Genomic DNA, 23,387 nt, shown 5'->3' with positions numbered 1-23,387 from the left:
AACCGAACCTGCCATATCTCTGAAGTATGCCTGTATACTGGGACTACAGTAAAAAAACCAAAAACAAAGAATATCCTATTTTAAAGCAAGGCTCCCCAGCCCTTGGGCTTGAGCTGTTTGGAACTGGGCCATGGAAGTGACAGGTGGGTGCACGCCCATGTACTTAAGTCCCTGCTTGTGCGAGCACATCGGCACGTGCTTAATTTGTGCGAGCGGCAGGTGGGTGTGCCCGCTGCTTGTGCAAACGGAGCTGCATCGCTGCACACACGTGCCCGCCACTCGCACGGAACCATCCTTCTTCCCCCCTCCCAGCCTGCAAAACTGGAAAAGTTGGGAACTCTGTCTTAAAGCACCTAAAGACTGAAGGATTGTCATACCAAATAGCAACCCTACTAATTTGGTCTGGAAGCAGCTTACGAAATCAACTCTGGATTGCTTTTTCGGTAAGCGCCAGTGCAATGATTAATTTTTGCGAACCGGGAATGACAATTTGCAATTATTCCTAGCAACCAGCTGTTCTCGGATACCAATAAGTACCGTGTTTCCCCGAAAATAAGACATCCCCTGATAATAAGCCCAATCGGGCTTTTGAGCGCATAAGCTAAAATAAGTCTCCCCCCGAAAATAAGCCCTCCCCGAAAATATTTAAATGCAGAGCTGGAAATTAGGTAAGATGGCAAGAGGAGCCCCATCTTGCTCCACGTGCCCCAAAATCATAAGATCTCCCCGAAAATAAGCCCGCCACAAAAATATTTAAACGCATGCGCAGCCGGTTAAGCAATTTCCTCTAGTTAGGGTTAGGGAGATAGACTTGGAAATCAGGTAAGACGCAAAAGGAGCCCCGTTTTGCTCCACGCAACCTAAAATAATAAGACCTTCCTGAAAATACGGCCAAGCGCTTATTTTAGGGTTCAAAAAAATATAAGACAGGGTCTTATTTTCGGGGAAACACGTGTAATTAGATACCATTAGACTCCAACTCTTCCGTGGACCCACCTTGGAGTTTGGAGTCGCCTTAATTGTCCATATGCAGTCAACAGCTTCCCCTGGCTTGACTTTTTCTCCGTGTTCTACCTGGCTGGAGCGTACGATGCCATCAGCTCCGGAGAGCTCAAATTGGCAATCTAGAATGGGAAAGACACAGCTTGTGGTCAAACCGGAGATAAAGGTGATTTAGAGCAGGGGTGTCAAACTTGATTTCATTGAGGGCTACATCAGGGTTGTGTTTGACCTCGGCGGTGGGGAGGCAGGGGAGGTGTGGCCAGGGTGGGCATGGCTGAGGTGGGCATGGCCAACTCGATGTCCTGTTGGGGGTGCCTGTGGTGGGCTGGGGAGATCAGTTTTCGGCTGCCACGGCTTCCTCCATCACTCTGCCAGCGAAAAAGGAGCTCGGGAGGGGCACGCATTGCCCACCTGAGCTCCGTTTTCGGCTGCCATGGTCTCCTACAGCACGCCACCAAGTTGTAGATCAGCACCCAGTCGGCTTGTGCTGGGCCAAGGCACCGCGAGCCGGTCCTTCTCTGTTTCCACAGTGGCCCCATGGGCCAGATATCTAAGCACCCCGTGGGCTGGATTCAGCCTACGGGTCTTGAGTTTGACACCCCTGATTCAGAGTGTAATAAGCAAAAGAGATTAGTGCTGTAATTCCATACCTGGGATGGGCTTTAAAATACCTTCTCGGTGGGTGAAATCAGGATCTAGAGAGGAGAAGGAGGAAGGGAAGAAAAAGAACGTTATTCTGTCTAAAGTTTAATTAGAAAGCAAGATAATCTAGGGACCAGAAAAATGCAGAACACCAGGATGCTGGTGTCAGGGTTCCAAGGAACACCTCCAAAGAAATAAAGCTCTGAGGCTTGAGGTTCCTCAAAGTTCCAATTTATTAGAGATGTCATGTTGGCACAGCTGGGAAAACCCGAAACTGAAAGCTTCCAGGATTTCCACACCCAGTAGACAGTTCACAGCCCTGCCCCACACCCACGAGTTCATCACATTGTCCAATCAATCCTTCACACTCAATTGGATACAATCTTCAAGCAGTCTCCATCAGATGCTGGATGTCCTTGAATACGGAACGTTGTTATGACTAACTTTCTACCGCTCCAACAACAACCCCCTCCCAACTTCCCCAGCTAAAATATGTGGCAGTTAAGAAGCAAAAAGAAAATTGTTTTCCAAAACTGACAGCTGGGCTGAGAAATGACATGTGACTTATTCCCAATGACATACAGGGAGTCTTTGACTTTTACTGCAGTTCATTTAGTGACCGTTTAAAGTAACAACGGCACTGAAAAAACTTATGAGATGACCGTTTTTCACAATTACGGCTGTGGTCATGGTCACATGATCAAAATTCAGATGCTTGGCAATTGATTCATATTTATGACGGTTGCAGTGTCCTGGGGGTCATGTGATCCACTTTTGTGACCTTCTGACAAACAAAGTCAATGGGGAAGCCACATTTGCTTAACAACCGTGTTACTAATTGAACAACTGCAGTGATTCGCTTAACAACGGTAGCAAGAAAAGTCGTAAAATGAAGCAAAACTAAACTTTGGGCTCAAGTTTGGTCGTAACCCAAGGACTATTTTTATATCCCTAGAGGAACTCAACAATGAGGCAGCTGACATGTCCTTCCGAAGACTCTAATCTTATTTGTATAGGTTATGGGGATTATGCATATTTTTCCCACTTAAAAAATTAACCTTTTTTTTTCCAGAGTAAACCTGTTTCAAGTTCACAATCATGATTTGAGGTTCCTGCTTATAATATGAGAAGCTGAAATGTCAAAGTTGCCTCTCTGATGTCCAGAACCATACAAGATTAACAGGTAAAATGTTGCTCTAGATCAGTGGTGAAATCTAAATTTCTTTCCTACCAGTTCTGTGAGCGTGGCTTGGTGGGCAGTGGCTTGGTGGTGGTGGGGTCATGTGACTGGGTGGGCGTGGCTATATGACTAGGGGATCAAAAGACAGAAACTCACTAACAATGTCCTGCTGGAACAGGGTTGGACTAGATGACCTCCAGATCCCTTCCAGCCCTGGATTATCCTCTGAAGCTGCGTCTAGTGCCAGGTTTGTAGTCCTTCCTTCCTCTCCTTTTTCCTCCTTCCTCCCTCTTTCTTTCTTTCTTTCTTTCTTTCTTTCTTTCTTTCTTTCTTTCTTTCTTTCTTTCTTTCTTTCTTTCCTTCCTTCCTTCCTTCCTTCCTTCCTTCCTTCTTTCTTTCTTTCTCTTTCCTTCCTTCCTTCCTTCCTTCCTTCCTTCCTTCCTTCCTTCCTTCCTTCCTTCCTTCCTTCCCCCCCCCCCTCTCTCTCTCTCTCACGAACACCCCACCTCCCCATTTTTTGCCTAGCAGGCTTCAGCTTTTTTACCTTTTAAAAATAGAATAGAATAGAATAGAATTTTTATTGGCCAAGTGTGATTGGACACACAAGGAATTTGTCTATGCTTTTAAAAGTAAAAAAAAAAACCAAAACCCTCTGACTATCAGGCACCTCAGCTGGGATCATCAGAGCCTTGTTTTAACCTTTTGAAAGCGTTTTTTTTAACAACCTCTTTGGTCGAAGAGGTTGTTAAAAAAATTCTTTTAAAAGTAAAAAAAAAAAAAAGGCTCTGACGGTCGTGTGACTTAGCTGGGCATGGGGGGAGGTAGGGATTTTTGCTACTGGTTTTCTGAACCACCCGCCGCCATCGCTCCGAACCGGGAGCATTTCACCCCTGCTCTAGATTCTATCTGCATCTCTCAGCAAAACGAGTGTAAAACAGCTCTGAGTAGAATAAATAGGATAAATTGCATTTTGGCAAGCAGAACAAGGAACCCAACAGCATTCTAGCAGAATCACTACAACACTAAGTAAGAAAAATGGGAGTTTTCTACCTGGTATAAATGAATACTTGGCTTTAAATCCTCGTCCTTCCAATTCTTCATCCGAAGTAAACTTGATCCACATAAATCTTCCCGTTGACCTAATCGGGCCCGGGCTTTTCAGACCGCAATAGCGATCGATGACCGGAGAGAATCCAAAAGGTCCATCTCGAACCTCCAGATGATCGAATCGACATTCAAAGGAAGGCTCGACGAAGAACGGTTCATCAAACGTCAACTCTATTCTTTGCCGTGGGGCAGCTGGAGCAAAGCGGAAAGAATACGGATCAATGTAACTTGCCATGAAGGAAAGCCACTTGCTGAAAGATATATTAATAGCAATAGCACTTTAAGACTCATATACTGCTCTGTGGTATTTTTACAGCCCTCTCTAAGCAGTTTACAGAATCAGCATCTTGCCCCCAACAATCTGGGTCCTCGTTTCACCCACCTCGGAAGGAGGAAAGTTTGAGTCAACCTTGAGTTGGTCAAGATCGAACTGCTGGCAGTGGGCAGAGTCACCCTGCAATGCTGCATTTTAACCACTGTGCCAGAGCTCTTGAGATAGATAGATAGACAGATAGATAGATGATAGATAGATAGATAGATAGATAGATAGATAGATAGATAGATAGATAGATACCCGTATTTTTCAGAGTATAAGACACACCTGAGTATAAGATGCACCTTAGTTTTTAGGGAGGAAAATAAGAAAAAAGCTGATTGGCAGGTGGATCGGCCTCCCGGAATACCCCCAATCAGCTGTTCCCAGAATTTTAGCAACAGGTTCCTTGGTTGTGAGCTCTATGCCTTGCTTTTTTTTTTTTTTTTGCTCTTTTTTCTGCCTCTGAAACTTCTGAAACTCTGTTTCAGAAAAAAACTTTTTTCTGCCTCTGAAAGCCTCCGAAACAGCTTCAGAAAAAAAGCCTCTGAAGCTCTGTTTGGGGGCTTCTTTCCTGAAGCTTCGTTTCTGATGCTTTTTTCAGCCTCTGAAACCTCCATTTGAGAAGCTGGGCAGGGCTACATTTGGAGTATAAGATGCACCCAGATTTTTACCCTCTTTTTTGGGGAAAAAAGGTGTGTCTTATTCTCCAAAAAATACAATAGATAGATAGATAGATAGATAGATAGATAGATAGATAGATAGATAGATAGATAGATAGAGACGGAGGGAGGGAGGGAGAGAAAAAGAGAAAGAGGGAATGAGAATTTTTTTTTTTTTTTTGTTTACATTTATACCCCGCCCTTCTCCGAAGACTCAGGGCGGCTTACAGTGTATAAGGCAATAGTCTCATTCTATTTGTATATTTTTACAAAGTCAACTTATTGCCCCCCCAACAATCTGGGTCCTCGTTTCACCCACCTCGGAAGGAGGAAAGTTTGAGTCAACCTTGAGTTGGTCAAGATCGAACTGCTGGCAGTGGGCAGAGTCAGCCTGCAATGCTGCATTTTAACCACTGTGCCAGAGCTCTTGAGATAAATGATAGATAGATAGATAGATAGATAGATAGATAGATAGATAGATAGATAGATAGATACCCGTATTTTTCGGAGTATAAGACACACCTGAGTATAAGATGCACCTTAGTTTTTAGGGAGGAAAATAAGAAAAAAGATGATTGGCAGGTGGATCGGCCTCCCGGAATACCCCCAATCAGCTGTTCCCAGAATTTTAGCAACAGGTTCCTTGGTTGTGAGCTCTATGCCTTGCTTTTTTTTTTTTTTTTGCTCTTTTTTCTGCCTCTGAAACTTCTGAAACTCTGTTTCAGAAAAAAACATTTTTCTGCCTCTGAAAGCCTCCGAAACAGCTTCAGAAAAAAAAGCCTCTGAAGCTCTGTTTGGGGACTTCTTTCCTGAAGCTTCGTTTCTGATGCCTCTGAAACCTCCATTTGAGAAGCTGGGCAGGGCTACATTTGGAGTATAAGACACACCCAAATTTTCACCCTCTTTTTTGGGGGAAAATGTGCATCTTATACTCCAAAAAATACGATAGATAGATAGATAGATAGATAGATAGATAGATAGATAGATAGATAGATAGATAGATAGATAGACAGACAGACAGACAGACAGAGAGAGACGGAGGGAGGGAGAGAAAAAGAGAAAGAGGGAATGAGAATTTTTTTTTTGTTTACATTTATAGCCTTCTCCGAAGACTCAGGGCGGCTTACAGTGTATAAGGCAATAGTCTCATTCTATTTGTATATTTTTACAAAGTCAACTTATTGCCCCCCCAACAATCTGGGTCCTCATTTTACCTACCTTATAAAGGATGGAAGGCTGAGTCAACCTTGGGCCGGGCTCGAACCTGCAGTAATTGCAGGCTACTGTGTTCTTAATAACAGGCTTTACCAGCGTGAGCTAAACCGGCCCAGTTGGCCGATAGACAGTGATAGATAGATATTGTAGATAGACAGAATAAAGATAGCAATAGAGAGATATATGATAGATCAGGGGTCCACAACCTGAGGTTATAAGGTGAGAACTATTTCTTATGTTCCCTTCCGTTTAATAACTCAGTGATTGAGTTAACAACCTGGAATTATTTCTACCCAACTTAAGTGCAGCTTACACGTAGCTTAAATATTCTCTAGAGCAGGGTTTCTCAACCATGACAACTTTAAAGTGTGTGGACTTCAACTCCCAGAATTCTCCAGCCAGCTATTGGAGTTGGAAGTCTACACACAACTTAAAGTTGCCAAGGCTGAGAAGTCAGCTCAGTCCTGCCTCTTTTTGTATATTGTTGATGAAAAGGCTACCCAATTGCATCGCTAATTCAAAGGTGAGCTTAAAAGGCAAGACTTTTGAAGTGCGTGTAGTTTTCTCTGCCCTCTAATAAAATTTGGAGCGTCCAGTGAAGGAAACATCTGCTGAGCGGTGTTCAAGATGATCCCAAAACCAAGTTCTTTTCAAACTACTTAAGATTTAAAACTAATATAACATTTAGTTCTGGGGGTTTTTTTTGCTTGTTGCATGGAAAGATACAGACGTAATGTTTGTCGTTGTGGGTAACTGCAATTCATAACAGGCTGTTGCAATGGACATAAGTTCAACATCTCTGAGTAGGTGTATTTTGTTTAGTTACTCCACATCATGGGTGTCAGACTCATGGCCTCATGTTGCCATCACATGATACTTAGCAATGTTTTTTTCCCTTCATGGAGTTATCAGTTTGACACCCCTGTTCCACATGGTCTACATGTCATTTATTCACACATGGGGCCTCTGGTGGCTCAACAGACTAATGCAGTCTGTTATTAACACAGCTGCTTGCAATTACTGCAGGTTCTAGTCCCACCAGGCCCAAGGTTGACTCAGCCTTCCATCCTTTATAAGGTAGGTAAAATGAGGACCCAGATTGTTGGGGGCAATAAAAAGTTGACTTTGTATATAATATACAAATGGATGAAGACTATTGCTTAACATAGTGTAAGCCGCCCTGAGTCTTCGGAGAAGAGCGGGATATAAATTCAAATTTTAAAAAAAATGGGACATTAAAAAAAAAATGAAGAGAAGAGCCATACCTTCTAAAATATAGACACATTCCTGGTTGGGCGGGTAGAAGTTAGGAAAGTTGAACGAAGCAAAGTGACCTCCGTTGCTGGTTCGAACCCAGTCGCTACACTGAGTAGACGCCATGCGGTTATTTCCAAGATCCCGCCCAACTTTTGGAAGAAAAAAAGAAAAACAAAATTCACCGTCGTTCTCAGAAATCTCCACAAACTTCAGCCCACTTCAGCATAATGAGCTCTGTGGGTTGACAGCATCAAACAGAGGAGACAGCCTTTTGATGCAGGTTCCGGCCAGGTAAAATCATGTTTTTTCCCCCAAGTTGTAAATAAACAATCTCTACATAGATCACAAGCAGATGGCAGCATCTAGCTGATTTTGACCTCGGAAAAATTAAATGGGGATAGAACTGATAGTACACATGAAAGGATCTGATAGTATCGTAATGGCGCACCTACGGCATGCGTGCCACAGGTTGGCACACGGAGTCATATCTGTGGGCACACAAGTGTTGCCATAGCTCAGCTCCAGTGCACATGTGCGTGCTGGCCAGCTGATTTTCGGGCCTTCTGGGCCCACGGAAGTCAGGAAACGGGCTGTTTCCGGCCTCCGGAGGGCCTTCGCGGGGGTGGGGAAGACCGTTTTCTCCCTCCCCAGGCTCCTAGAAAGGCTCTGGAGCCTGGGGAGAGTGAAAAACAAGCCTACCGGGCCCACCGTGCCAAAAGTGGGGGAAGTGGGGGGGCATTGAATTTTGGATGTAGGCACACACGCCACACACACACACACACACACACACACACCCGCACTCTCCCTGCTTTTGGCACTCAAGGGGAGTGAGGTTGGCCATTACTGTGATAGTACATTGAAAAGGTACATGAAAAAGACAGCATTAAGAAATAGAAAGGGGGGGGGGATTTTTTGTAAAACTTTTTGAATTAAAAAAAAAAAAGAAATGCCAACATTGTAAACGCCTCACCGGATGAAAACATAATTCGGAAAATATTGGACTGCGCAGAGATGGATAGATCGACATTAAAAATAAAGGATAGAGGAGATACAGAGTACTATTCAACATGGTTAGATATATGAGGTAGAAGTTGGAAGAAGAAAGATTATTGTGATGTGTATATAAAAGATGAATGTTATTTATGACTATAGGCATGCTAGTATAGCTAATATGATTACAAATAAGTTAATATAACTATAATGATTGCTATAATTAATATGTATATTACTATTACTACTAGTATATCCAGGGGAAGGGCCTTCTCTGTGGGGGCTCCCACCCTCTAGAATGAACTTACCCCAGGACTCCGTCAACTGCCTGACCTTCGGACCTTTCGCCGCGAGCTGAAGACGTATTTATTTATTTGCGCAGGACTGGCATAGAATTTTTAGTAGTTTTTAATATTTGGATTCAAATTTTATTGGGTTTTATGGTTTTAAATGGATTTTAATTTGGCCTTACATTTAATAAGTTTTTAATTACTGTTTTTATTGTGCACTTTTTACTGTTTTATCTGGCTGTGAACCGCCCTGAGTCCTTCGGGAGAAGGGCGGTATAAAAATTTAATCAATCAATCAATCAATCAATCAATCAATCAATCAATCTGTTGTTTTATCGGTAAAATGAAGTATGTATGTATACACACACACACACACACACACACACAAACACACACACACACACGTATACACACACACACATGTATACACACACACACATGTATACATATATACATATATATATATATATATATATATATAGCAGTCTGTTATTAACACAGCTGCTTGCAATTACTGCAGGTTCTAGTCCCACCAGGCCCAAGGTTGACTCAGCCTTCCATCCTTTATAAGGTAGGTAAAATGAGGACCCAGATTGTTGGGGGCAATAAAAAGTTGACTTTGTATATAATATACAAATGGATGAAGACTTTTGCTTAACATAGTGTAAGCCGCCCTGAGTTTTCGGAGAAGGGCGGGATATAAATTCAAATTTTTTAAAAAAAGGGACATTAAAAAAAAATGAAGACAAGAGCCATACCTTCTAAAATATAGACACATTCCTGGTTGGGCGGGTAGAAGTTAGGAAAGTTGAACGAAGCAAAGTGACCTCCGTTGCTGGTTCGAACCCAGTCGCTACACTGAGTAGACGCCATGCGGTTATTTCCAAGATCCCGCCCAACTTTTGGAAGAAAAAAAGAAAAACAAAATTCACCGTCATTCTCAGAAATCTCCACAAACTTCAGCCCACTTCAGCATAATGAGCTCTGTGGGTTGACAGCATCAAACAGAGGAGACAGCCTTTTGATGCAGGTTCCGGCCAGGTAAAATCATGTTTTTCCCCCCAAGTTGTGAATAAACAATCTCTACATAGATCACAAGCAGATGGCAGCATCTAGCTGATTTTGACCTCGGGAAAATTAAATGGGGATAGAACTGATAGTACACATGAAAGGATCTGATAGTATCATAATGGCGCACCTATGGCATGCGTGCCACAGGTTGGCACACGGAGTCATATCTGTGGGCACGCAAGTGTTGCCATAGCTCAGCTCCAGTGCACATGTGCGTGCTGGCCAGCTGATTTTCGGGCCTTCTGGGCCCATGGAAGTCAGGAAACGGGCTGTTTCCGGCCTCCGGAGGGCCTTCGCGGGGGTGGGGAAGACCGTTTTCTCCCTCCCCAGGCTCCTAGAAAGGCTCTGGAGCCTGGGGAGAGTGAAAAACAAGCCTACCGGGCCCACCGGGCCAAAAGTGAGGGGAGTGGGGGGGCATTGAATTTTGGATGTAGGCACACACGCCACACACACACACACACACACACACACACCCGCACTCTCCCTGCTTTTGGCACTCAAGGGGAGTGAGGTTGGCCATCACTGTGATAGTACATTGAAAAGGTACATGAAAAAGACAGCATTAAGAAATAGAAAGGGGGGGGGATTTTTTGTAAAACTTTTTGAATAAAAAAAAAGAAAAGAAATGCCAACATTGTAAACGCCTCACCGGATGAAAACATAATTCGGAAAATATTGGACTGCGCAGAGATGGATAGATCGACATTAAAAATAAAGGATAGAGGAGATAAAGAGTACTATTCAACATGGTTAGATATGAGGTAGAAGTTGGAAGAAGAAAGATTATTGTGATGTGTATATAAAAGATGAATGTTATTTATGACTATAGGCATGCTAGTATAGCTAATATGATTACAAATAAGTTAATATAACTATAATGATTGCTATAATTAATATGTATATTACTATTACTACTAGTATATCCAGGGGAAGGGCCTTCTCTGTGGGGGCTCCCACCCTCTGAAATGAACTTACCCCAGGACTCCGTCAACTGCCTGACCTTCGGACCTTTCGCCGCGAGCTGAAGACATATTTATTTATTCGCGCAGGACTGGCATAGAATTTTTAGTAGTTTTTAATATTTGGATTCAAATTTTATTGGGTTTTATGGTTTTAAATGGATTTTAATTTGGCCTTACATTTAATAAGTTTTTAATTACTGTTTTTATTGTGCACTTTTTACTGTTTTATCTGGCTGTGAACCGCCCTGAGTCCTTCGGGAGAAGGGCGGTATAAAAATTTAATCAATCAATCAATCAATCAATCAATCAATCAATCAATCTGTTGTTTTATCGGTAAAATGAAGTGTGTATGTATACACACACACACACAAACACACACACACACACGTATATACACACACACACACATGTATACACACACACACATGTATACATATATACATATATATATATAGAGAGAGAAAAATATACCAAAATTGTAGGCTAGACTAAAGGGGATGGGGGAGACATCCTGAAAAACCGACAAAACATTAGAGATTCTTTAATATCTTTATAATGGAAAAAAATTGCTGTGAAAATTAAGACAAGAGTCCAGCTTTTTTATCTCTGGAGACATTCACTTATATCCACTATCTGGGCTCTCTATAACATGGTTTCTACTTTACATCATTTCTGAATATCTTACTTCATTTTAATTTATTTATTTATTTTTTATTATTAAAATTTTATTAAATTTTTATACCGCCCTTCTCCCGAAGGACTCAGGGCGGTGTACAGCCAGAAATAAAATACAAGATATATACAATTAAAAGAAATTAAAATATAGCAATTACTAAACGGCTGATAGTTAAAAATGAATTTAAAATTTAAAATATTAATAAAACCCCAATATAAAATCAAACTATTATGCCAGTCCCGCTTGAGTAAATAAATATGTTTTTAGCTCACGACGGAAGGTCCGAAGATCAGGCACTTGACGTAGGCCAGGGGGGAGTTCATTCCAGAGCGTCGATGCTCCCACAGAGAAGGCCCTACTCCTGGGGGCCACCAGCCAACATTGTTTGGCGGACGGCACCCTGAGGAGACCCTCTCTGTGAGAGCGTACGGGTCGGTGGGAGGCATACGGTAACAGCAGGCGGTCTCGTAAGTACACGGGTCCTAAGCCATGGAGCGCTTTAAAGGTGGTAACCAGAATCTTGAAGCGCACCCGAAAGACCACAGGAAGCCAGTGCAGACTACGGAGCAGTGGTGTTACGTGGGAGCCCGCTCTTCCGGCATTTACATTTTCAACACACCTCCTTAAATTATACCTGACCAAATTAAAAATGAGGAATTGAAACTCTGCCGTACGGAAGAGAAAGGACTGGACAATTGTTTGTGTTCTGTCTAAAAAATTATGTAAGCCTGGAGCTTCGTGCAGCCCACAGCTGAATTTCATATCATCCTTGCTTTCTTAAAGAAAACATCCTTAATTTCAGTCATTTTCTATAATCAATGCAGATATTGCCAGAGCTGCTCGTGAAGAGGAAAAATCAGTAATTTTATTCTTTACCACCTATGTTACAAGAATGTCCCCAGACTGCTTGCCTTCCCCTGAGAATGACCAGACAAGACTACATAGATCTAGGAGCAGGTCAAGCTTATGCTGCTTGCAGCTATGCAAGGATTCCAGACTAGGTCTCCCTTGACTCCTCCCCCCAGCTTAGCTGGCACTTTCCTAACCGATATCAGGAAAAGCAGTTTACTGCAGCCTGCTTCTCTGGGAAAGCAACTGGAAGAGATTCAGAAAGTTAAAAATAGGAAAACATGAGTGGGCACACCTACCTTTGACCCAACATTCATCTTTCTTTCTTTCTTTCTTTCTTTCTTTCTTTCTTTCTTTCTTTCTTTCTTTCTTTCTTTCTTTCTTTCTTTCTTTCTTTCTTCCTTCCTTCCTTCCTTCCTTCCCTTCGTTCCTTCCTTTGACCCAACATTCATCTTTCTTTCTTTCTTTCTTTCTTTCTTTCTTTCTTTCTTTCTTTCTTTCTTTCTTTCTTTCTCTCTCTCTCTCTCTTTCTTTCTTTCTTCCTTCCTTCCTTCCTTCCGTCCTTCCTTTGACCCAACATTCATCTTTCTTTCTTTCTTCCTTTCTTTCTTTCTTTCTTTCTTTCTTTCTTTCTTCCTTCCTTCCTTCCTTCTTTACTTCCTTCTTTCCTTCTTTCCTTCCTTCCTTCCTTCCTTCCTTCCTTCCTTCCTTCCTTCCTTCCTTCCTTTCTTTTTCATTCTTTCTTTCTTGCCACCCAACATTCCTACTTGCTCTCCCACCCCTGAAACCACCCCAAGGAACGTGGCATTGTCTCAGATGGAAAATATTTTGCCTCCGTCTGCTTTAAGGGACGGACATTTAAACTACCATGGCTATCGATACCCTTGCATAGAAACATCATATGATATATTAAAATGACAACCCGACTTGCACAAAAGCCTTCTAAAAATTAATTACTCAACATGGGTTTCTCTCCAACCCCCCCGCAATCCGGCTGCCTCTTTTTCAGAGATCCATTAATGTGCCATTCTTGCTTTGTGAAAAGTTAATTAGCCTCTCATGTCTACATTCTATGAAAATCTGTTGAATTAAGAGATCTTACTCTTAAACTGTGATTCACAGAATTAGCCACCCTACAGATAAGGGAGCCGAAGATGAATATCGGGACCACACGTTCTCTCTTATTTCTGCCTATTTTCCCATCACGTGCTGGTTAAGCAAGGGAAAAATTATAGTAAATGTGCTTATTTCATTTTTTTTTTCATCGACTGCGATTTGGACAACCTGTTAAAAGACTTTATGATTTTAATCCAGCTGGTTTTACAGACTTGACCGTTCTATTATACCTTTCTGAATTTATCAAAGTTTATTGAACAAAACGTCTTTCGATAAGGACTTATTTTGTTGTTGTGTTTTTAAACTAATGTTCGACGCAGAAAATGCGATTGCACGCTTTTCCCTCATAGAATTTCTCACACTGTACCTTGTGTTTTTTGAGCCACAGCGATGCCTTCCACCACCAGGATAGTTATCAAGAACACTGAGGGGAAACAACCAGAAAAGAAATGTATAAATAGAACAAAAGAGACATTTGCCTTTATACGTCAAAACAGATATGTTATACACAGGCCATTATGGTACCGTGTTTTCCCGAAAATAAGACCCTGTCTTATATTTTTTTGAACACCGAAATAAGCACTTGGCCTTATTTTTGGGGAGGTCTTATTTTGGGGCTCGTGTAGGAAACCAGAGGAAATGACGGGGACTGGCTGCGCATGCGTTTAAATATTTTCGGGGAGGGCTTATTTTTTTGGGGGGGGCTTATTTTAGTGCACGCACTCAATCAAAAGCCCGACTGGGCTTATTATCAGGGGATGTCTTATTTTAGGGGAAACAGGTTACTTTGTCTCAAAAGCAATGGTGGGATTCAACCAGTTCGCACCACTTTGGCCAAATGCGGTTGTTAACAAATTTGAATCCCACCATGGCTCAAAAGGAATCACAAAATCAACACTGAACATTTAGCATCCAGTATCACCAACAATATTTGCAGCCTTTATCTAAAACAAGAAGAAAACAACAACAACAACTGAACACATTTGTACAATATCCGGGGCCTGAAACCTTGAAAATAAAAAGGGCATTTGCAGGATAAATGCTACTCTCTCAAAAGAACTCTCTCTAAAAGCCACTTCATTTTTATATTCATCTTTTTTTTTTTTTAAATCTTTTTCAACAGTTCTTCTGAACCCTGTGGCAAAAGATGCTAATAACTTTCTGAGGTGAGACAACAGAATACAGCGAATGAAAGGGAAATACCGCAATTTGTAATCCTCAGTTACATATTTTCTATGAAGGAAATATTTTATTATAGCATGGAACATCCTGGATTTGAATGTTTCATCTGTTAAGATTTTTTTAAAAAAAAATACTTTCTTTAAATATTCTTCCCAGATTGAAGTGACCTCTTCAGTATACCTGTTCTGACCCAGTTCTCCCCAAACACGACAAACCCTCTAAAGTTAACTCAAAGGTTCCTTTATTAGGTGCGCCAGCAGCCCTGGGAAAAAATTTAACTCTCAACACAGGCTAACAAGTCCGTCTGGAAGATGAATAGTTGTCTGCCACATCTATTCATCTCTGTCCCCTGCCTTTTATCCCCAGAGCTAGGGTGGGGCTTTTCTAGCAGCGGTGGCTCTTCCTTTCGAAGGACTGGCCCATAGATTTCCACTGCTCTCCTCTCCTCTGCCTTCTGCGCATCAGGCACTGGACCCAGCTGTTCCTCCTCTTCCTCATCAGCCACCTCCAGACTTGGGGGCTGTTGACTCTCCATCTGAGGGCTGACAGATGGCCCAGGCTCTGCCCTGTCTCTATCTCTGACAGCTCCATTCCCTCTTCCCCCTCGGTTTAATTTTTTTTAGTATGAAATCATAGAATCAAAGCAGGCTTATATTCTGGATTCTTACGAGACGTGTGGTTGCAAGGCAATCATCCATAAGAGAATCGCCTTAGCTCTGTGATGGTGAATTTATACCACACATGCTAGAGATGGCACGCAGCGCCCTCTCTGTGGGCACGGGAACCATCGCCACAGTTCAGCTCCGCCTCCTGCCAGCCAGCTGGTCTCCAGGTCTCTGCTGCGCATGTGCGGGTGTGGGGGATGTGTGGGGCCCTGTGCCCACATGCACAAGGGAGTGGGGGGCAGGGGGGTGGGTTGCAAGCGGGGGTGTGTATAGGCTGCATGTGGGCCGTGCGCACATGTTATGGGTAGGGTGCATGCGCAGGGGCGTGCGCGCATTGCATTTCAGGGGTTTGGGTGCGCTTTGAGCACGTGGTCCGGAAAAGGTTATCCATCACTCCCTTAGCTTATAATCAAATGGTTTCTTCTGCAAGTTCTTCTAGCTTTCAAATATTGTTCCTATATTCTATTAAAGATCGTTCACAGACCCAAATACGCACCCCAGGTCACCGATTTTGTTAATCCTGATCTACAGCAGAATGTAACTTCCCAACAGACGGCACTGCAGCTGCTACAGATGGCTAACTGCGTTTCATCGCTACTGACCTGCTCAAGACAGAGAACAGGCATCATAAAAGAGAAAATCCTATTTTCTATTATGTGTCTCCAGGGTGTTGCTGCACTATTAATTAGTTGCCACCAAGAAAAGTGAACTGTGTTTTAAATCAGTCCCTTGGTTGCTATATCCGGCTTTTACAAGGTTAGCTTCTGTGTTTTTTTCCCTTCTTCTTCCAGAACTTGCATCATGTTAACCAGCGACAAAGTGATATCACTTTATTAATGAGGTAGCTGTGGTCTAAGCAAACTGTCTTGTCATGCAAAAGTTCTAATATTGGCCCATGGAGAGTCTGTTGGATGTGGATGATTCGAGATACCAACAAGGGAAGTAGAAGAGGGTCTTGGACAACTTGCCATGGCCAACTCAAGGAAGGAAGGAAGGGAGGGAGGGAGGGAGGAAAGGAGGGAGGGAGGGTTGGTGGGAGGAAGGAAGGAATGAAAAGAAAGAAAACAAAAAATGCGGAAGGAAGGAAGGAAGGAAGGAGGGAAGGAGAGAGGGAGGGAGGGAAGGAGGAAGGAAAAGAAAGAAAATAAAAATGCCGAAGGAAGGAAAGGAGGGAGTGAGGGAAGAAAGAAGGGAGGAAGGGAGGAAAGGAGGGAGAGAGGGGGAGGGAAGAAGGAAGGGAGGGAGGGAGAAAGGAAGGAAGGAAAGAAGGAATGGAGAATGGAAGCGAGGGAAGGAGGGAGGGTTTGAATGCCAATAACTGTTTTAGCAAAACCAGCTTTTTGGTGTTGTGTGTTAAGGGGATAAATCCACTACAGACACCAAAGGCAAGGCTCTAGTTTTATGATTCTTGATGAACGTATCTTTTCTTTTATGTACATTGAGAGAGTATGCACCAAAGATAAATTCTTTGTGTGTCCAATCACACTTGGCCAATAAAGAATTCTCTTCTCTTCTCTTCTCTTCTCTTCTCTTCTCTTCTCTTCTCTTCTCTTCTCTTCTCTTCTCAGCTGGGGGTTGGACTAGAAGATCTCCAAGGTCCCTTCCAACTCTGTTGTTCTATTCTATTCTATTCTATTCTATTCTATTCTATTCTATTCTATTCTATTCTATTCTATTCTATTCTATTCTATTCTATTCTATTCAGTGCTACTACCGAGCCCTGTTACTTACATGGCTGCAACTAGAGACACAACCTCCTAACTAAGCATGTATTTAAAAAAACCTGATTGGCTTTCACGGAAGCGCCCGCTGATTCTATAAATAGTTCAGCAGTGTATATATGTGCGGAAGAGAGGAGCCGTGCACAAGAACAGCATGGCTAAGTAGCAGATAAGCAGGCAATTACAGCAGGGGAAAAAAAGATGCCAGACTCTCCTTTCTTCTAAATCTAAACCAATTCTCACCCCATTCCCTTTTTTTGTGAAAAAAGCCAACTTTTCTACCTCGCTCTCCCATTTTCATTTCCCAAACTCTCCCACATCTTTCCTTTTATTCTTTCTCTGCTATTCTAGTAGGTCATTGCTGGGGAAAAAAAATATAGGTGTGTGTGTATGTATGTATGTATGTATGTATATATATATATACTTTTCTCCCGCATAAAATTGGAAGTGGTGTTTACAGCTTCGTGCTTCTAGGAGCACAAAGCTGTAAACACCAGCCTGAAGATGACGAATGAGACTTCGTCGAAACGTCGCCAAGACACTTCCAATTTTACGCGGGAGAAAACCCGAATAACCAAAGACCTACATACAAATACCCGCGGAAACCTCAGAAAACATATATATATTGGATTCCAGAGAAATAAGATTACCAAACTAATCCAAAAAGAACCCCCCACTAAAACCCAAGACAGAGAGCAAGAAAATGGCACAGCCCTCCTCCCATATATAAAAGGCACCACAGACAGAATCAGCAAGATCCTCCACAAACATAACATCAAGACAGCATTCTGCACAAACCAAAAAATATCCACCATCCTAAGAAACCCCAAAGACAAAATTGAGTTAGAAAATCAAGGAGTATATGAAATCCCATGCACCGCCTGCCCCACCACATACATCGGACAAACCAACAGAAGAATAAGTGCACGCATTGAAGAACACAAGAACTCATTCAAAAGAGGAACCAACTTCTTCCTGGTCCAACACTTTAAAGTCACAGAACACGATATTGACTTTAAAAGACCAGAACTATCGCCAAAACTGAACACTTTAACAACAGAATAATCAGAGAAGCCATCGAGATAGAAAACGCCCACACAGCATGAACAAACGAGATGATACCTCCGCCTACCAGCCATTTGGAAACCTGCCCTTATTGACAAACGTGTCCCTAACACGAGGAATGACACCAGACCCACACTCACGAGGTCCACACAGGATGTCACCACCACACATCCACCCAGAAAGCACACCCAAACCCACACTGATCAGGAAGCACGACCAAGGACCAGAAGCCAGACCGCAGCTGCAACATTAGCCATTTCAAACCCCTCCAATCCATACATGCAGCAGACTGACACCCACTACGAAGATGTAGCACGACCACGAACACGAAGCCAAACAGCAGCAGTGCAGCTCACCAACTCAAATCCCCCTGCAACTCAGACTAATTTGAGCATAACCAAGCCCCCACCCAAACAGGACACACCCCCATCCAATCAGAGCACAAAAAAACCCCCATCCAATCAGAGCACAGCCAAGCTCCCACCCAATCAGTTCAAACCCCCACTAGCAGTTAAAAAGGAAGAAACAGCTGCAATCACACATTGCTCCCAGAAGCACGAAGCTGAAGCCTGAAGATGACGAATGAGACTTCGTCGAAACGTCGCCAAGACACTTCCAATTTTACATGGGAGAAAACCCGAACAACCAAAGACCTACACATATATATATGTATGTATGTATGTATGTATGTATGTATATATATGTATGTATGTATGTATGTATGTATGTATGTGTATGTATGTATGTATGTATGTATGTATGTATGTATATATATATATATATAGGTCTTTGGTTGTTCGGGTTTTCTCCCGTGTAAAATTGGAAGTGTCTTGGCGACGTTTCGACGAAGTCGCCTGCCCCACCACGTACATTGGACAAACCAACAGAAGAATAAGTGCACGCATTGAAGAACACTGATCATGAAGCACGACCAAGGACCAGAAGCCAGACCGCAGCTGCAACATTAGCCATTTCAAACCCCTCCAATCCATTCATGCAGCAGACTGACACCCACTATGAAGATGTAGCACGACCACAAAGCCAAACAACAGCTATGCAGCTCACCAGCTCAAATCCCCCTGCAGCACAGACTAGACTGAGCACAACCAAGCCCCCACCAACACAGGACACACCCCCAGCCAATCAGAGCACAGAAAAACCCCCATCCAATCAGAGCACAGCCAAGCTCCCACCCAATCAGTTCAAACCCCCACTAGCAGTTAAAAGGAAGAAACAGCTGCGATCACACATTGCTCCCAGAAGCACGAAGCTGAAGCCTGAAGATGACGAATGAGACTTCGTCAAACGCCGCCAAGACACTTCCAATTTTACACGGAGAAAACCCAACAACCAAAGACCTATATACAAACGCCCGTGAAAACCTCAGAAAACAAATATATATATATGTATATATATATATATATATATATATATATATATATATATATATATATATATATATATATATATATATATATAATGCCGACTTCTTGAAACTCTGAAAACAGCCCCAGATTCTCCTATTTGGAACAACCGAAGAGAGGAAATAAAAAGGTTTAGACACAAAATTAAATGAGTTTTCGATCAAGGGTCAAAAAAGAAAAAGAAGAGTAAGTAACAGATCACCCTTGTTTTACGACCGTCGTGGGGAGCAGAATTTCCACGGCTGAGCAAGGGGATTGTTAAAGAGAGCCGTGTTCAATTTTATGACCTTGTTTCGGCCACGGTTGCTCAGTGAATCACTGCAATTGTTTAAGTGAAGGGATTCAACCGGTTCGGGTGAACCGGTAGTTAAATTGCTGATTGGCCCTGCCCCTCCCCATCCTGCCCCTTCCAGGAGTCCCCACGCGCCGCCATTTTGGCTGCCAGGTAAGTGCAGAGAGGCCTACTAGGCCCAAAACAGGGCATGGGGTGGTGGTGACATACACCCTGGCCACGCCCACCATGGCCACACCCACCCAGCTGGTCATTAGGGCAGAGAACCGGTTGTTAAATTATTTGAATCCCACCACTGGTTAGGGCTCTTCTCGTGCTTGTGGAAGTCAAAGTATGGGGATGTGTAACACGGAGAAAGGGACGCAGTGGATCGAAAGGTCGGCAGTTCAGCGGTTCGAATCCCTAGTGCTGCCGTGTAAGGGGATGAGCTCCTGTTACTTGTCCCAGCTTCTGCCAACCTAGCAGTTCGAAAGCAGGCAAAAAATGTAAGTAGAAAAATAGGGACAACCTTTGGTGGGAAGGGAACAGCGTTCCATGCGCCTTTGGCGTTGAGTCATGCCGGCCACATGACCACGGAGATGTCTTTGGACAGCTCTGGCTCTTCAGCTTTGAAACGGAGATGAGCACCGCCTCCTAGAATCCTTTACCTTTACCTTTTAACATGGATATGTGTGATATTTTCCCTTGCTACATAAATTCTAGAAGTCATGCAGCACCGCAGATACAAGTACAGGTCGTTCTCAAGTTACGACCACAATGGAACCCCAAATTTATGTGCTTAAGTGAGAAAGTTGACAAAATGTGCCCCGTTTTACGACTGTTCTTGCCACCGTTTGTTAAGGGAACCACTGTGCCGTTGTTGAATTAGTAACACGGTCCTTAAGTGAATCTGGCTCCCCTATTGACTTTGCTTGTCAGAAGGTCACAAGAAGGACATTGCAACCGTCATAAATGTGAGTCGGTTGTCAAGTGTCTGAATGTAAATCACATGATCCTGGGGAATGTCACAACGGTCGTTAAGTGTGAAAAATGGTCATCAGTTGCTTTTTTTCCAGCACCGTTGTAACTCTGAACGATCGCTATTCAGCAGACGCAATAGGTGTCGTGTCCCACTCCTCCGCTGATGGCCGGGTCAGGGAAATCCGAATCAGGCGTGCCTCTGCAGCTCTGCCAAAGTCCTAGCAAAGTTCTCAAGGCAGGCAGGAGACCAGAAAGTGACTTCAGCAAGATATGTTTAGACTTTGCCTGACTCAGAGAATGCCAGAAAGCAGGTCCTTTATATAGGCCATGGGGTGTGGCTCCATGACTCAGCACTTATCCAGGCCTGCCCCTCCCTTCCTTCTGTTGCCTCCGCCTATCAAGTCTTCTGACGCGAGGGTCACTCCAGTCTGCAGCTGTTGGCAATTGACCTCCCTCAGGCTCACATGCTGTGGAGGGGTCTAGTTGCTCCGTTTGCCTGGGCATGGAGCCAGAGCTGGGGGCTGGAGATACTTCCTCCTCTTCAGCCTGTCTGGGCATGGAGCCAGGGCTGGGGCCGGGAGGCATACTAGGACATTCCTCCGTGTTCGGAAGCAGATAAGAAGGCCCTGGCTGTGGTGAGATCGGACGAGACACAACAATAGGGACTTCTGTGAGTTGTTCAACAAGCCAAAGTTGTGTTAACGATGAATTAACATAACATACACGCTCAACGAGGGATTCAGATTTTCAGAAAGTTGGTTATTCTCAATCTAAATTCCACTCCACTATTTAAAAGATTCAATTCAAAGCTGAATAACTCTCATTCATTCTTCTTTAGGCAACGAGCTAGTCCTCGGCTTACGACCACAATTGAGGCCAACATTTTTGTTGCTAATTGAGACCATTGCTAAAAGCATTTTGTCCCATTTTACGACCTTTCTTGCTGTAGCTGTCCGGTGAGTTGCTGCCGTCGTTAAATCAGTAACACAGCCGTTAAATGAATCTGGCTTCCCTATTCCTCGTCTTTGCTCATCAGGTGGTTGCAAAAAGGGATCACAGGACCCCTGGGAAGCTGCAACCATCATAAATATGAGTCAGTTCCCAAGGGTTGAATTTTGATCATGTGACCATGGGGATGCTCCAACGGTTGTAAGTGTGAAAAAGAGTCATGCCCCCCCTTTTTTTTCAGCGCCGTTGTAACTTTGAACGGTCACTAAACAAAGTGTTGTAGGTCAAGAACCACCTGATTTCTTGCTCGACCATAGAGTGGCTGTAGAGTGATCTGAATTCAGACAGGAGAAGCTGGTTTAGATAGCAGAAGAGCACACCCGGTGCCTCCGTCAACAACTCTAAAAAGGGTTTGGTTTCCTTTTTTTTTCTCTTTGTGCTGCACAATGCCAACGAAAGATGCCTTGGATTGCAGGAGGTATGTTCGGGTCCCCAGGTGTGTCTTTGCACAATTCAAATCACTTTTCCTTCTTGAAAAACCCGGTTCACAACACCATCCTATTTGCCAAGCTTGAAATTAACGACAGCTGTAAAGATGTGCTATATTTTCTTCTACAGCTTCTATTCCTAGTCCGATAAACGTAAGGTAGTGATCGCTTTAGTGCGAAAGTCATCCTGTCACCTGTGAAAGCTGTGTGTCAGTTTTGGAAGGCATTTTTTTTTTTTTGCTTCTTAACTGCCACATATTTTAGCTGGGGAAGTTGGGAGGGGGTTGTTGTTGGAACGGTAGAAAGTTAGTCATAACAACATTCCATATTCAAGGACATCCTGCGTCTGATGGAGACTGCCTGAAGATTGTATCCAGTTGAGTGTGCAGAGTTGATTGGACAATGTGATGAACTTGTGGGTGTGGGGCAGGGCTGTGAACTGTCAACTGGGTGTGGAAAACCTGGAAGCTTTCAGTTTCGGGTTTTCCCAGCTGTGCCAACATGACATCTCTAATAAATTGGAATTTTGAGGAAATTTGTTGGGGGTGTTCCTTGGAACGCTGACACTTTGCTTGCGAGAGGCAGTGTCAGGGTTCCAAGTAATACATCCATAGCAAGCAAAACTCCGAGGCAGGTAGATTCCTCAAAGAGTAACTTTATTGGAAATATCATATTGGCACATATCTGGTGAAAACCGACTTGAAGTCTCTTGTGGTTTTCACCTAATTGAAAGTAAAAAAATTTCTACTTTCTCAAAATAATCAGTCACATGGTCCAATCACGGTGCGGATTGGCAGCATCACTCCATCTTCCCCCAACCAGGTGTGAGAATGACCTTGGTTCCCAAGAGAAAATATTTTTGTTTTGGCTACTATAGAATCCCCTCTATCTCAAATCAGCCCTCTCTATCCCTCAGCAGCCCTGAAGCTCCAAGACGGCTTCGGTCAGGTTAGCTTTACGGTTGATAGGCAGGGAGAGAAACATGAGTGATGTAGAGATACACGCAGAGGTGGGATTCAGCCAGTTCTGTCCGGTTCAGCCAAACAGGTAGTGGCGACTGCAGGAGGCCCCGCCCACCTGACCGTACGTAATGCGTGAGCACTGCGCGTTCGTGGAAGGTCATGCGCATGCACAGAAGAGGTGCATGTGAGCAAAGTGACCACGTACGCGCACTCACATTTGCAAACCGGTAGGGAAGGTGAGTGAATCCCACCGTGGATACAAGTAATTTCATTGGATTCAGTAAAACTGGGAATATGTAGAAGTGCTTGAAAAATAGGTGCTATTTGCTTATCCAGCATATTGCAAGA

The 23,387-nt window shown here is 43.4% G+C and overlaps 1 protein-coding gene and 1 long non-coding RNA gene across 3 annotated transcripts in view; one reads left to right on the top strand and one right to left on the bottom strand.

The window, feature by feature from the left end:
- LOC131183967 (neuropilin and tolloid-like protein 2) overlaps positions 1-23,387 on the bottom strand; it is a 40,626-nt gene that overhangs the window by 8,041 nt on the left and 9,198 nt on the right. The window contains exons 2-6 of the mRNA XM_058154777.1: positions 13,700-13,756; positions 9,417-9,557; positions 3,875-4,123; positions 1,653-1,697; positions 997-1,124 (exon numbers count right to left, since the gene is read on the bottom strand). Coding sequence (XP_058010760.1) covers positions 997-1,124; positions 1,653-1,697; positions 3,875-4,123; positions 9,417-9,557; positions 13,700-13,756 — 620 coding nt within the window. The remainder of the gene's footprint in view (positions 1-996; positions 1,125-1,652; positions 1,698-3,874; positions 4,124-9,416; positions 9,558-13,699; positions 13,757-23,387) is intronic.
- On the top strand, positions 316-14,566 carry LOC131183970 (uncharacterized). 2 transcript variants are annotated; one of them, XR_009151892.1, is made up of 4 exons: positions 316-443; positions 2,717-2,827; positions 3,003-3,071; positions 14,456-14,566. It is a non-coding gene; the product is annotated as an uncharacterized LOC131183970 (long non-coding RNA). The 2 variants fall into 2 exon arrangements; XR_009151891.1 differs by lacking the exon at positions 14,456-14,566 and adding an exon at positions 8,620-8,733.

The sequence above is a fragment of the Ahaetulla prasina genome, chromosome 12 (assembly GCF_028640845.1).
Source record: "Ahaetulla prasina isolate Xishuangbanna chromosome 12, ASM2864084v1, whole genome shotgun sequence".
NCBI lineage: Eukaryota > Metazoa > Chordata > Lepidosauria > Squamata > Colubridae > Ahaetulla > Ahaetulla prasina.
Note: the sequence above shows the minus strand (reverse complement) of the source record. Positions and strands in the feature narration are given on the sequence as shown.